At 41.2% G+C, this 15,878-nt stretch overlaps 2 protein-coding genes across 6 annotated transcripts in view; one reads left to right on the top strand and one right to left on the bottom strand.

Annotated features, from left to right (window-relative positions):
• Positions 1–4,476, top strand: part of LOC130291474 (uncharacterized) — a 72,576-nt gene extending 68,100 nt beyond the window's left edge. The window contains exon 2 of the mRNA XM_056540211.1: positions 4,358–4,476. The gene's annotated coding sequence lies outside the window, so the exon portion shown is untranslated. The remainder of the gene's footprint in view (positions 1–4,357) is intronic.
• Positions 4,376–11,344, bottom strand: LOC130291476 (zinc finger BED domain-containing protein 4-like). Of its 5 annotated transcripts, XM_056540219.1 has the most exons (4): positions 7,205–9,935; positions 7,051–7,118; positions 6,043–6,132; positions 4,376–4,510 (listed from the first exon to the last, which is right to left on the bottom strand). In XM_056540219.1, the coding sequence occupies exon 1, from the start codon at positions 8,634–8,636 to the stop codon at positions 7,350–7,352; it is 1,287 nt and encodes a 428-aa protein (XP_056396194.1). In that variant the 5' UTR covers positions 8,637–9,935; the 3' UTR covers positions 4,376–4,510; positions 6,043–6,132; positions 7,051–7,118; positions 7,205–7,349. The 5 variants fall into 5 exon arrangements, with proteins under 5 accessions (XP_056396194.1, XP_056396196.1, XP_056396192.1 ...); XM_056540221.1 differs by having other exon boundaries at positions 7,051–11,344; XM_056540217.1 differs by having other exon boundaries at positions 7,051–9,935.
• Between the last annotated feature and the right edge of the window lie 4,534 nt (positions 11,345–15,878).

The raw sequence follows: 15,878 nt of genomic DNA, 5'->3' as shown, positions 1-15,878 counted from the left end.
TTGCCGTGTGTCACCCCAGTAGTAAGGAGATTACATGAGGAGAAGGTTTGTTACAGTGTGTCACCCCAGTCGTAACAAGATTATATGCGAGGGGGTTTGTTACAGTGTGTCACCCCAGTAGTGAGGAGATTACATGATGAGGGGGTTTGTTACAGTGTGTCACCCCAGTAGTAAGAAGATTACATAGGTAGGGGGTTTGTTACAGTGTATCACCCCAGTTGTAAGTTAATAATATGAGGATGGGTTTTATTACAGTGTGTCATCCCAGTCATAAGGAGTTTACATGAGGATGAGGTTTGTTACAGTGTTTCACCCCAGTAGAAAGCAGATTACATGAGGATGTGGTTTGTTACAGTGTGTCACCACAGTAGTAAGTTAATAACATGAGGATGAGGTTTGTTACAATGTGTCACCCCAGTAGTAGGGAGATTAGATGATGAGGAGGTTTGTTACAGTGTGTCACCCCAGTAGTTAGGAGAACTAATGAGGAGGTTTGTTACAGTTTGTCACCCCAACAGTTAGGAGATTCCAAGAGGAGGAGGTTTATTACAGATTGTCACCCCGATAGAAAGGAGATTACATGATGAGGAGATTTGTTACAGTGTGTCACCCCAGTAGTAAGTTAATACCATGAGGAGGAGGTTTGCTACAGTGTGTCACCCCAGTGGTAAGGGAGATTACATGAGGAGGAGGTTTTTTTACAGTGTGTCACCATAGTAGTAAGGATATTTCATGGGGAGAAGGTTTGTTACAGTGTGTCACCCCAGTAGTAAGAAGATTACATTATGAGGAGGTTTGTTACAGTGTGTCACCCCAGTAGTAAGTCAATAACATGTGGAGGAGGTTTGTTACTATGTGTCAGCTAAGTAGTATGAAGATTACATGATAGACATGTGCACATCAAAAATTTTCGTTTCTTTTCGTTTCTTTTTACACCTATATTCGTATGTTTTCGGTTCGGCAGCCATTTTCCGATGACATTTTCGGACAGATTCGTTATTATCTAAAATGGCGGTCAAAATTTTCGAACGCATTCCTTATCGGATTCATTCGTCAACAGAAACATTAGTTTTCATAGGCATTTGTTATAATGGACTTTTGTTATAGGATTCATTATCATTTGTTCGGTATTCTGATATATTCGTCATCTCTTTTGTTATCGGGTGCTTTTGTTATTCGGATACATTCGTTAGTTGGCTGCAGTCGTTATACATTCGTTATTCGGATACATTCGTTATTTGGATACATTCGTTATTCTGCTACATGCGTTATTCGGCTACATTCGTTATTCGGATACATTCGTTATTGCATAACGAATACATCCGCAATTTTGTCAATAAAGTTTATTGAAATTACAAAAAAAATCGAATTCGTTCCAGCAACTTCCACTTCCACCTGGGCTGAGCTGCATGCAGTATTGTGTTGGTTGTTGTGAGCTGTTATACTGTGATACTGAGTGAATAAAAATGTCTGGAGGAGAGCATGAAAGTGTGGCTGGGAGAGAGGAAGGTGAGAGTATGAGAGTGAGTGAGAGTGCAGGTGTCAGTGTGAATGTTGGTGGAAGAGGAGAGAGGAGAAGGAGGCGCCTTTATCATGGCAACATTAGCAGTGGCACTGCCAGTGGCACCACTAGTAGACAACACGGACTTGGGTGGTCAGTGTCCCCATCACCAAGTTCGGAAAGTGGAGGGGAGGAGTCGGCACCTGTTGCCAAAAAGAATCGTGGCCCCAGGTTCACCACAGATGAAAATCTAGCTCTGGTGGCGGCTGTCACCAGACATAAAGCCACACTGTTCACCACCACCGTGGGCAGTGAGGAGAAATTTGCGGCCTGGAAGCGGGTCAGAGACGCTGTGGTCCATGTTGGAGCAAAGGACCGATCAGTCGAATGTATCCGCAAAAGGTGAGTACTATATGTAAATGTTATATGTGTATATATATATATAAATAATAAATATGTGTGTGTGTTTCCCAACCAGGGTGCCTCCAGATGTCCCAGCATGCCCGGAGACAGCCGTTGGCATGCTGGGAGTTGTAGTTTTTCAACAGCTGGATTTATTACATATATATAATTATATTTAATTCCACCTAATGTGAAAAGGGTGATAACTTAGGTAGCATAGCATATTGATCAGTGTTATCTATGCTCTGTTGCTCCATCCAGGATCTCAAGCATGCAGCAGAGGAGTTAAAGGGGTACTCTGGTGAAAACCTTTTTTATTTAAAATCAACTGGTGCAAGGAAATTAAACAGAAACTAAACAGAAAAGTGCCAGGCAGAAAGTACCCACCTACTGAGTGGTGAGCGTGCATCATACCTCAGGAGCTGCAAATGCAGAATTAATGTCCAGTTGCAGCAAGGGGTTAAACCCGTCCTTCACTGAGGGTTTAACCCCTTGCTGCAATTGGGCATTCATTCTGGGTACCAGATACCATGATCATTCAATACAGATCATGACATCTGCAGCAGTTAGGCAATTTAAATTTCATATATGATCACATGGACTGTGTCCTACTGTCCTTTATGGGTTAAAGGGGTAGTATACCATAGAGAGAAAACATATTAGTTTGTATAACCATGCCCTGGAGAGTTCAGTTAATATTTTTCCTTACTGCCTTTCACTAGAGTACCCCTTTAATGTAAGAGTAGTCTATGGGGAATTTAAATATTATTACACTGTGTGTGGCACTTGTAATGATGCATATTCTACTAATTAAGTAATTAATCACAAATGGAAAAATTAAAACCACACAGAGGTACAGACAGTATAATTAAGTGCATTATTGAAAATAATGGAATACCCCTTTAACCCCTTAAGGACACATGACGTACTGGAACGTCATGTGTCCGCTCCCGATCTATAACGCGGGGCCACGGTGGGTCTAACAACGGACGGGACCCGTGGCTAATAGCGCGCGGCATTGATCGCTGTGCCGCACGCTATTAACCCTTTAGACGCGGCGTTCAAAGTTGAATGCCGCGTCTAAAGTGAAACTGAAACCATGCCGGTTAGCTCAGTGGGCTGTTCGGGATAGCCGCGACGAAATCGCGGCATCCCGAACAGCTTACAGGACAGCAGGAGGGTCCCTACCTGCCTCCTCTCTGTCCGATCACCGAATGACTGCTCAATGCCTGAGATCCAGGCATGAGCAGTCAAGCGGCAGAATCATCGATCACTGGTTTCTTATGAGAAACCAGTGATCAATGATAAAGATCAGTGTGTGCAGTGTTATAGGTCCCTATGGGATAACAATGATCAGTGTTTGCAGTGTTATAGGTCCCTATGGGATAACAATGATCAGTATAAGAGATCAGTGTGTACAGTGTTATAGGTCCCTATGGGATAACAATGATCAGTATAAGAGATCAGTGTGTACAGTGTTATAGGTCTCTATGGGAGCTATAACACTACAAAAAAAAGTGAAAAAAAGTGAATTAATATCATTTAACCCCTTCCCTATTAAAAGTTTGAATCACCCCCCTTTTCCCATAAAAAAAAAAACACAGTGTAAATAAAAATAAACATATATGGTATCTCCGTGTGCGGAAATGTCCAAATTATAAAAATATATCGTTAATTAAACCCACGGTCAAAGGTGTGCGCGCAAAAAAATTCCAAAGTCCAAAATAGTGCATTTTTGGTCACTTTTTATATCATGAAAAAATGAATCAACGATCAATAAGTCCTATCGATGCAAAAATGGTACCGCTAAAAACTTCAGATCACGGCGCAATAAAAAGAGCCCTCATACCGCCCCATACACGGAAAAATAAAAAAGTTATAGGGGTCAGAATATGACAATTTTAAATGTATTAATTTTCCTGTATGAAGTTAGGATTTTTTCCAGAAGTACGACAAAATCAAACCTATATAAGTAGGGTATCTTTTAACCATATGGACCTACAGAATAAATATCAGGTGTCATTTTTACCGAAAAATTTACTACGTAGAAACCAAAGCCCCCAAAAGTTACAAAATGGCGTTTTTTTTTTCATTTTTGTCTCACAATGATTTTTTTTCCCGTTTCACCGTAGATTTTTGGGCAAAATGACTGACGTCATTACAAAGTAGAATTGGTGGCACAAAAAATAAGCCATCATATGGATTTTTAGGTGCAAAATTGAAAGAGTTGTGATTTTTTAAAGGCAAGGAGCAAAAAACGAAAATGCAAAAATGGAAAAACCCCTAGTCCTTAAGGGGTTAACATACCAGACATTTTGGTAACACTGGCTATATCTGTTGCTTATATGCAATTGTGCATATAAGTAAAATCAAACAGTTGTAACATTTGTCAACAAAACTTTTTATTGATTTTAAATGTATGATAAACTTTTTAATAAACTATATCTCATGCAGGTATTATGACTGTAAAGCAACCGTCCTGCGTAAAATAAAAAAAAAACAAGGAATTCAGGAAGTGGGAGCAGGAGTTCCGGAACCATCTCCTGCCAGAGGGTCGGAGTGAGACAGGCCTTGGTGGTCCTCATATGTCGCCTGAATCCGAGAGTGCTGGCGGTGAGTAAAAAAATATAAATAAATTATTATTATTATTAATAATTACTTGTTCAAAAAATATAAAACAATCATACTAATCCCAAACATACACACACCCACATATATATATATATATATATGTATATATACATATATGTGTATATATATATATATATATATATGTGTGTGTGTATATATTGGTATATATATATATGTATGTATATATATATATATATATATATATATATATATATATACAGACAAAGAATAAGTCAGCCAGCACTTTAGTTGATACCAAACTATTATATGGACCTGGCCTACACCATAGCTGTATAGCTCTCCGTTTTAACTGCATATTCATGTTTCACCTATATCCTTGTGCTGGCAGTGTGCTGCTGCATACTTCTGTTGCTGTATATCTAGCCTAGTAGCGTGCACCTGTAGGCCAGGTCCATATAATAGTTTGGTATCAACTAAAGTGCTGGCTGACTTATTCTTTGTCTGTATTGCACATACGGGGGAGTGGCTACCTCCATGTTGGCCTTGCACCCCACCCACCTCTATCAGGTGTGTGTATATAAGGTTTCTTGGATGTTCCAGACCCTGCCATGCTTACTGAACTGTTCACACAGAGGCATATTCACAGTGTAGGGTCCGTCCCAAGGAGGCCACCTTATCGCGGTGGGACGGTCCAAGCTATTTGACCGCCGGCGGAGACAAATTTGCGAGCTAAGTGCCTTACTATTTCATAGTTTCACATTTGCATCTATTACACCATAGCTGTATAGCTCTCCATGTTTTAACTGCATATTCATGTTTCACCTAAATCTGGTAGTGTGCTGCTGCATTCTTCTGTTGCTATATATATATATATATATATATATATATATATATGTGTATATATTGGTGTATATATATATATATATATATGTATATAGATAGATAGATATAAATAAAATATTCATATATATATATATATATATATATATCTATAGATACATACATATACAGTTTATACACACACACATATATATATATTTGTGTGTGTGTGTGTACACACATGCATACATAAATAGATATCGAACAATCAAGAGAATGCAGCATCTCCAGACCCACAACACTCCAAAATGCTGAAATAGTGATGAGTTTATTTCCTCAGAGGTTAATAATATAATATTTTAGTATCTTCTTCTTTACCTATGATGAAATAAACTCATTACTTTTTCACCATATTGTAGTTTATTTATTTATTTAAGCTTTAAGAACTTATGATGGCAGCTAATCAAAGTAATGAGACACACTGTAATGTAAACTTTCTTACTGTTTCAGTCAAAACATTACTAATTAATTATTATTATTATTTTTTTTTTCAGATCAACCAGGTCCATCTGCAGGGAGGATGGTCCGCCATCAAAACTTGCCCCAATCACCTGTCCTGTCCTCAGCATCGGCTGAGATAGATGAGGAGGAGGAGGTGTCCCCAGGTGAACAACACCAACCACTCTCCCCCAACCCTAGCTCCTGGCTCTGTCCCAAGGGATACTTACCTGCAGCTTGCTAAAGAAATCCAAAGGCTGGCCAAGGAGAATCGCACCATGGTTGAACTCCACCGATCACAAAAACAAGAGTTCCAAGCCCTGTTGGCCAAACAAATGGGAGAATTTCAGGCCATGTTGTCCCACCATAGCCAACAACAGATGCAGGCGATGCATGATTTGAGGGTGGACGTTATGCCCCATAAGCAGCAGCAATACCCCAAAAAAAAACTGAAATATACGGGACTAAATTATTTCGCCTTGTTGATATGTTTCAGTTGTTGTTCTGTTTAAGATATGTTATTATTACTACTGCAGCATTGAAGGCCTTGGCCATTCAAGAAAAAAAAAACATTTTTTTCTTTATCCTGTGTGGTGTCTAAATTATTACTAACATTACATTATTTTTATTTCCACTTTTTTTTTTTTTTGTGTTGTCCACATCTTGGGGGAGATTTATCAAGACCTGTCCAGAGGAGAAGTTGCCCATAGCAACCAATCAGCTCGCTTCTTTAATTTTTTAACAAGGCATGTGCTAAATGAAAGAACCAATCTGACTGGTTGCTATGGGCAACTGGGCAACTTTTCCTCTTGGCAGGTTTTGATAAATCTGCCCCCTTGTCCACAGTGCTCTCTGCTGACACCTTTGTCCGTATTAGGAACTGTCTAGAGCAGCAGGAACTTTGCTATGAAAATGTTATTCTAATCTGGACAGTTCCTGGCTGACATGTACAGAGGTGTCAGCAGAGAGAGCCCTGTGGACAGACTGGAGAGAAATAAATAAAAAAATAATACACTGACTTATATTTTCTATTGGCACGTACATTATTCTGCGCAGATTTGATGTACTGCATATTATGCTGCAGATTTCAATATCTGCAAAAAATAATGTACGTGTGAATTGACCATTATGCCTCTGGAATATTTGCTCCATTCATTTACTAGGGGTCCCTCTAGTGGCAGAGGCACTGTAAAGCACAACTGTTATAAAGAAAATTGATGGAATTTTAAGTTACTCACCAGTGATTTGCTGAAAGAAACTCCTTTTTTTCACCCACTTCAAGGTCCAGCAATAGGATTCCTAAATCCTGAAAGAAAGATGGAAAGGTATAAATTAAACTAAAATTAATAATGGGATATTAGGAGGGAAGGGGATGATTGACAGACCACTCACCTGTTTGAAGGGGCTGTTAAGCTTGTCACTTGCTTCACTTTTAAACAACTGGTAGTAACGGGAAAACATTCCAACTTGTTAACGAAACTTGAACTCAAGGGTAACTGCAGTGTTCAACTTTAACTGAAGAGGTAACTTCAACTTTTTAACTTGTTTCAAAGTTTAGGGCTGGGTACCCTAACTTTGGCAAATTGACTTTAAAAAAAGTCATCTGCTCCATGAGCTGAGGGGACAGTTGAGAACGCTGTGGGCATAGAATGTTCCCGGTGACAGAAAATACCTGCTCACTTTGCACAGAGGTTGGGGGGCAGGATAGGAGCTCCTGGGCCACCATGCTTAGAGCAGGCCAAATAGCCCTCTTTTCGTCCCAATATTTCATGGCATCGGCAGTGGGAAATATATTTGGTTCAGACACATAAATTTTGACCATGTCTGCCACCTTGTCTCTTGGTATCCGAGAGGGTTGTCTGGTTTGTCCAACCAGGCTTTGCAATGTCTCTGCCCAAAAGTCTGCAGCTCTTGAGGAGGTTGTAGCAGTGTTACTGATGGTTGCTGAGATTTCTGCAGGCTCATCTTCCTCTGCTTCTTCCTCCTCATCATGCCTCTCTTGTCCCACATCTAATAGTCTCTGTCTGTCACACACCTTGATGATTAATTTGTCCCTCCAGCTTGTTAGGGCATTTGCTTGGAGAGCCATTTTGCCCTTAATCCGGGGGTCACACATGGTGGCTAGCATTAGATCAGGGCAAGTGTCTGTCAGCTCTTTAATCCTACGCTGTAGTAGGACCTGGAGTCTCCTTACCAGTGTGGCAACATCACCAACTATATAGCCTCCAGTCAACTTCTCTCTGTTATTCAGGAAGGCATCCATTTTGGTTAACAGATGAGTAAAGAGAGGGATGACTTGCGCCAAACTTGCCTTCTCCTGGCTTAACTTTTCCGTGACCGCACGAAAGGGGCTAAGTACAGCAACCACCTGAGCAACTAAGGTCCACTCCTCCCTACCAAATGCTCTGGTGATGCCAATATAATTTTCATGGGACTTTGCATGTATGGGTTTCTGCTGCTCTAGGATTCTTTCCAGCATTTCTAGTGTGGAATTCCACCGGGTGCTAACATCCTGTTTCAGTCTGTGTTGAGGAACACCTGCCTTACTCTGCTCCCGTCTGAGTAAGTGGCTGTCTTTAACACTCCGGTGAAAATGCCCTGCAATTTTTCTACATGAATCCAGAACTCCTGTGAGCTTTGTGTTGCTCTCTGAGGTGTCTTCCAAACCGGCCTTCACCACAAGATGGAGGACATGTGCAGAGCATCGCACACATACAAAGTTGCCATTACGCAATGCCTTTATCATTTTGGCTGCACCGTTAGTCACCACGAAACCCATCTTCAGATGTGTATCTCCGTGTTCCCCAAGCCATTCTTCCACCATTTTTTTTAAGTGCTCTGGTTATGTTTTGTGAGCTGTGCTGCTCATCCAATACCTCTGCATGGAGGAGGAATGAGCGGTGGCCCTGATTTGTATTCTCAACACCAGCCCCTGTGCTTCTTGGACCTGATTTGGTTTGGGCAAGTTCAGTGACAATGGGCTGCCACCAGTGTGTGGTCAATGATAGGAAAGCATGCTGGCCACTGGGAGCACTCCACAGGTCAGTGGTTAGATGTACAGACTGTCCAGCAGCTTTTCCCAGCTCCTCTTTTCCACACACGATTTATACAAAGCAGGTACTATACTTCTGCTGAATGTGGTACGTGATGGTACAATATATTGGGGTGCAAGTGCCTTTAGAAGGCGTTTAAAAGGTTCCCCTTCCACCATGTTAAATGGAGCCCCCCCAATGGCTATGAGCTCACCTATAAGGCGGGTAATCTTGCGGGACTGTTGGCGGGAAATCCCCCTGGGATGAAAACCAGTAAACTGTTCTATGGTGGACTGGTTTCCTTTACTGGGATGAACAACAGCTTCAGCCCCTTGCCCCTTTTCCAGGTTATCTGAGGCTGAACTCATAGTAGCACTGGAACTAGCACTACTACTTCCCTTTCTTTTACTTGGTGGAGCTGCCAAACCACTTTCTTCTCTCATCAACACTGCCTTGTGGTGTGTCCTCAGATGGTTATCCATTCCTGCATTGGTGAGATGCCCCAAGACTTTGCCACAACTTACTTCCTTGCCACATAGCTTACATTTGGCCAAGCGACCATCCCCAACTGTTATGAAATGCTCCCATACCTTAGATTTGCGGTTACCACTGACACTGGGTTGTGCTGATGGGGAAGGTTTTTCTGGAAGGGGAGTGCTCTTGGAAGCAGTAGCTAAAGTCCTTGTACTGGTGACAGTGGCAGTCTTTGCATGGGAGGGTGTATCCACAACTATGGAGCCAGAGGAGGATGGTGGTGATTGAGATTCTTGATAGTCATCATCAATGTCATGTACGAATAGTAGTGGCGAAAAAGGTTTATCTGGTGCAATACTGGACCATGGTACCTCCTCTTCTACAATGCCAATGTTCACATCTGCAAGGGCAGGACTGACATGCATGATGTTGTCTATTTCTGTGTCAGAGCCTTCTTGATGGACATTTAGGGCCACCTCAGCATCAGTAATGGCTGTCTCATTTTCTGCTAGAGTCTCCGTCTCCACATGGCAGATGTCTCTGATTGGTTGCCTAGAAGTTTGGCCACTGGAAGACTTGGCAGCAGGCCTTGCTGATGTCCTCTTATAAAAAATGGCAGCGGTTACCTTTGGCTTCTTGGTAACACCTTGTCCTCTAGCTGTCTCTGTGTCACTGGGGAAGTCTTCCTCAGGGGATCTGTCCATCTCTACAAGCACTGTGAGTCACTGTTAACACCAGTAAAACTTTCACAGGAATAAAGAAAAGTTCCTCAATGTCCGTGAAAAACACAGGATGTAGAAGGACACCCCGATTGGCTGACTAATGTCATGTGATAACAAACTCTGTAAAGTGACCAATCAAATAAATGGAGAAAATTATTCCTTAGTTTCGATTTCGTCAACTAATAACGAATGCATTCCGTAATTAACAAATCAAGTCCTTGTTTATTCTGGGACAAGGGTCACGTGACGAGAGGATGTGATCTCGTCAGCTCCGCCCGCTCCAGGGCTCTCTCCCTCCTCTCCCCCCACCCCCCAGGAGGCATGATGCTGACCCTGGGACGAACGTCCCTGATTAGGGCGAAAAAAGAAAGAAAAAGAGGAAAGAGAGAAAAAAGAAAAAAGGAAACCACCTGACGGACGGATCTGCTCCCCGCTGTGGTATGGAGATGGAGGTGTCCGGTGTGGGAGGGGGTGTGGCGGCCTCGCTGCAGTGGACAGTAGTGGTGGAGGTGAACGAGCTGAGAGGCGCACAGTCAGCAGAAAAGAGATCCGGCAGGAAGAAGAGGAAGGAGACGGAGCGCAAGCACGAGTGGTGCAAAGCAGCTGGGGGGACCACGTGAGCGGGCTCGGCGTGCGACGGAACACGCCGGCCGCTCCGGGTGCCCTGCAATCAGCTCGGGTAACAGAGGCCAGGATCAGCGTGGTGAGCTTGAATCTATTCATTTTAACTGAAGTCCGTTGTAGGAAAGCTTTTCTGAAATGCAGGCTGGCAATGGCAGTCTATGAGAGTCTGGTGGGGTATACTTCCTCACCCTGGTTACAGATGATAGGATAAGCATGTGAGATCAAGAAATCTGGATGAGCTACTGTACTAAAAGTGGTGGAGGGGGGGCAGAGGTGTGTCGGAGCTATCACAGTTTTGGAACTATAAAGTGACTTCCCCCCCCCCTCCCTATACCTCTATACCCCTTATAATCCTCCAGCTACCCCTCCTCTATATGGATAATGTTGTTAAGAGTATATGTGAACATGATCGGTAGTCCGAGGACTGGTTATATAAGCTGATTACCTTATGTGGAGGAATTTTTCAGCTATCCCCAAGGTGAAACAAAAACGTATTAACCGAAGGCATCGGTAGAGAGGAGGAGGTGTATATTGAAAAGTATTGCTCTGTCTGAATTTATAAAATAACTCACTGAAGAAAGATGAGCTGGTGACTCTCTGTTATTGAATGGTGTATGGTTTTTTGCAGGACGTATGCATTCAGATTTACAGCTTAGAGCCTGCAGAGTTGAACAACAGAACTGTAAGTCTATTACTTTTAAAAAAAAACCTTCACGCCTCAAGGGGGGGAAAAGGTAAGAAAGCACTATGCACCTTTTTTGCCTCTTTTCTGTGCAGGTGTTTTCCTTGAGTATAACATAAAAAAGCCAAACAAATTAATATGGCTCCCAAGATCCAGCCTAGGAGATCGGGCGGGAATGTTACAGGAGAAGCAGGCAAAATGGATACATTTCTAAAATCACCTAAAGAAACAATTAAAACCAGAACACAAAGACATGGGGATAGCATGTATGGCTCTAGATATGCAGCCCTTCAGGAGGAAGGAGTAACAGAGGAGGGAGAGAGTGAAGATGTGAATAATTCTATGCTAACTTCCATATTAAGTGGTGTGGAAAAAAGTAATAAAGCATTAGAAAACTTAACAGTACAAGTGGGCAGTCTCAGCTCAGACGTGAGTTTTATCCGTGAAGATATAAAAAAGGTGAAAGAAAGAGTGGGGAAAATAGAGAACATGGTGCCCCAGATGGACGGTAAACTACAAAGCATTGAGAAAGTGCAGGAAGAACTCACAAAGGAAAATAATTTCTTAAAAAGGAAGATAGAAGATTTAGAGGATAGATCAAGGAGGGCTAATGTAAGCGTTATTGGCCTTCCGGAAGGGGAAGAAGGAGCTGACCCTATTGCCTTCTGCACAAAATGGCTAGCTGACACCTTTGGAGAACGTACGTTTTCAACCTGTTATGTTATAGAAAGAGCCCACAGGATACCATATACCAAACCACCGCCCGGAGCTTTGCCTAGGACTTTACTGCTAAAATTTATGTGTGCTAAAGATAGAGACACCCTATTGAAGTTATCAAGGGAGAGGGGAAAAATTGAAGTTGGGAGCGCGGGTGTTTTTTTTTTATCTGGATTTTTCAAAAGAGACTCAAAGGAAAAGAATGGAGTATAGAGACATTAAGAAGAGACTCCATAATTTGAATATTGCTTTTTCCTGTTATTCCCAGCCCGTTTGAGGGTGGTTCAAGACAGCCTGGAAATCGGTTAGAAGTAGAGATGACGGAGTAAAAGAGTATGGAGACCCAGGGTAGCCAAGGAGGTAAAATGTTAGTATGGAATATTAAAGGTATTAAGGAGAGGAAGAAAAGAGTAGCTATTATGGATAGGGTTAAAAATTATCTACCTGCAGTGGTATGCTTGTTAGAAACACATTTAACAAAAGAATCTGTCCATCTAATGAAAAAGAAATGGGCTGTTCAGGAATTCCCCTCATTTAGAACAAACTACTCATCGGGGGTCTCGGTGTTGATTCACGGTAAAATGAATATGCAGGTTAAAAATGCTCGCTGTGATGATAGAGGGAGATTTGTTTTTCTCCACGTAGAGTGGAATATGGTACAAGTTATTCTTGCTTTTGTTTATATTCCTCCCCCTTTCAAAACAGAGGTATTGGTTAATCTGGTGAATTTTTTAAGTGATAAAAATTACAAAGATGTATATATTATCGGGGATTTTAACTCAGTAATGGATAACAAAAGGGACCGGAGAGGAGGAGTAATGAGGGAGGGGAGGAATGTCCTGGCAGATTTTTGTAAAGAAGTAGGATGGAGAGATGTATGGAGAAACCTGAATCCTTTGCAAGAAAATTTTTCCTGTTTTAATTTGAGCCATAAAACTGCATCACGTATCGATTTGATTCTGGCCAATGATAGTGGAGCAAGGGGTATTAGAAAAATTGTCTATGAGCCCAAGGGCTTGTCTGATCACTCCATGGTGGTTGTAGTTTCGGTGGTGAAGATCGGGTCCCCCCCCCAGAATATGAATAGAAATATTAATCCGCATTGGTTTGAGGTGGAAGACGTGACAAAGGGTATAGAGGAGGAGATTAAATGGTTTTGGGCTACAAACAAAGGTTCGGCCGATATATTTATGGTTTGGGATGCTATGAAAGCATATTTGAGGGGGATTTTGTCCCGAAATATAACCCAGTTTAGGAGGAAAGTAAGGAAGAAAGAAGATAACTTGGTAGATCAGATAAAAAAATTGGAGGAAGTTTATGCAACTGATGCTAGAGATGAGAACTGGTGAAAACTGGAACAAGCGCAAAAAAGAATATAAAGAGTTAATGCTTGAGAAGGCACAACATAGGATTTTTTTCTGGGGACAAAAATGCTATGCGGAAGGGGGGAAATCCAATAAGTGGCTCTCTGGTATAATAAAAAATCTAAGGGAAAATACGGAAATTACTAATTTAGAAAATAAGCAGGGATTAATAGTAACAGATCAAGAGGAGATAAGGAAGATAGCGATGGAGTATTATCAAACATTATATGAATCTGAAGGGGTAAAATCAGAATCGGAGATTAAAACATTCTTACAAAATTTAGTTCTGCCAAGTTTAAATGAGGAGGGGAAGAGGAAAATGAATGAGGGGATTAGCCTGGGGGAAGTCCAAGAAGCATTGAGAACATGTGCAGGGAATTCCGCCCCAGGGTCTGATGGGTTCTCATTTGATTTTTATAAAAGATTTCATGGGTCTCTGTTGCCCTGCTTGATGGAGATTATTAATGAATCCTTGGAAAGAGGGGCTATGACCCCTTCAATGTCTGAAGCAGTGATAATATTGATCCCCAAGAAGGGGGGCAACAGGGAAAAGATGGAGAATTACCGTCTTATATCACTATTGAATACGGATTACAAAATTTTAGCAAAATTATGGGCAGGAAGATTAAAAAAGGTTTTGGGTGAGATGATAGGGCAAGAACAAAGGGGTTTTATGGTAGGTAGGAATATGTTTTCCAATATACACAGGACATTCCTTAACATTCAAACACGTGGAGCGGATCCCCGCTCCATCCTGTCGTTGGACGAAACAAAGCTTTCGACAGGGTGGAGTGGGGTTTCCTCTTTGGGGTGGTGGAAAGATTTAGTTTGGGCACTTTATTCTTAAAAGCTATGAAAATGGTTTATTCAGCTCCTATAGCAAAAATTAGTATTAATGGGAAATTTACGAATACGTTTTTAAAAAAAAGAGGTTCAAGACAGGAATGTCCGTTATCACCTTTATTATTTGCACTCTTTATAGAGCCACTAGCAGCTATGGTTAGGAACACAGAAGTCTTTCAAGGGTTTGGGGTACAAGGGGATAGAGAAAGAATGTTATTATATGCCGATGATGTGCTTTTGTTTGTTAGGAATCCGGTAGAGAAAGTACAGGAAGTGATTAGGTTAGTGGAAAAATTTGGATATTTCTCAGGAATTAAAATTAATTGGCAGAAGTCCGGTCTCATGCCTTTGGATGAAGAAATTAAGGTCCCTATTGGCCCTGTAAAAGTACTAAGACTTAATGATAGTTTGGAATATCTGGGTGTTAAGATCTCTAGCGCTGTCTTGAATTTTGAGAGATTAAATTTGGACCTCTGTTGGGGAAGGTAAGGGGAAAGGTAAATACATGGAGGAAAATGAGATTGGGAATGGCAGATAGAATAGGACTGCTGAGAATGGTATTACTCCCCATGATAACACATTATTTGAGAGCTTCTCCCATATGGATTAAAAATATTTGGTTTAAAAAATTGGAAAGTATATTAAACAATCTTATATGGGGTGGAAAAAGAGTCAGGATCAAGAGTCAATATTTGTACCATCCCTTAGAGGAAGGAGGGCTGGGTCTCCCTAATTTTCAGCAATACTTCATAGCATCCCAACTAACATTGGTTATTCAAGAGCAACAAACACTATTGGATTATTTGAAAAGGGGGTGTAAGAAATATGGGTCCATATGGGAGTGGTTGGAGAGTGGGAGTTTGAAGAAGGGTGTAGAAGAGGAGAACGTAGCTAAAGATTTATTGGTACAAGTATGGGATAGTATGAAGTCAGCAACAGGGATAATGAGTAGTGTGTGTGGTGTACCCCCTTATGGGAAAATGAGAACTTCCCAGAAATAAAGAAAATTGCAGAATATGTGAATTGGGAAGATAAAGGAATTAGGTTGTTAGAGCAGGTTTGCACAAATGGGGAAATAATAGATTGGGAATGTTTGAGTGAACGCTTTAATCTAAAAAATACTAATTACTTTGGTTATGTACAGTTAAAAGACGCCTTGGGACAGCAAAAACCGAAAGGGAAATTAAAGGTAGGGTGTTATCACATTACAGAATATATTAAAAGTGCACAGGGGGGGGGAAAAGGAAAATAATGAGTACTTTATATAAAATGTTAGGTCAGAAGGGTTGGGAGGACGTAGTCAAACAGTTAGGACAGGCACTGGATATAGGTGGAATTTCAGAAGAAGAGTGGAAATTGGTGTTAAAGAATATTAGAAGAACAACGATCAATGCAAATAATAGGGTGTCTTTTTTGATGTTAGTAAATCGGGCACAGTACTCACCGCAATTTTTGTATAAAATTAATGTTAGGGAAAATGCACAATGCCCCAAGTGTGGGTTTGAGGGAAGTAATTGGTTACATATGGTATGGAATTGCACGAAGTTGCTAAAATTTTGGAGTGTAGTGTTTGAAACTATTAAAGCTAGAATAGGCGTGGTATTGCTC

This window comes from Hyla sarda, chromosome 9 (genome assembly GCF_029499605.1).
Source record: "Hyla sarda isolate aHylSar1 chromosome 9, aHylSar1.hap1, whole genome shotgun sequence".
Taxonomy (NCBI): domain Eukaryota; kingdom Metazoa; phylum Chordata; class Amphibia; order Anura; family Hylidae; genus Hyla; species Hyla sarda.
This window is presented reverse-complemented; position numbering and strand designations above follow the sequence as displayed.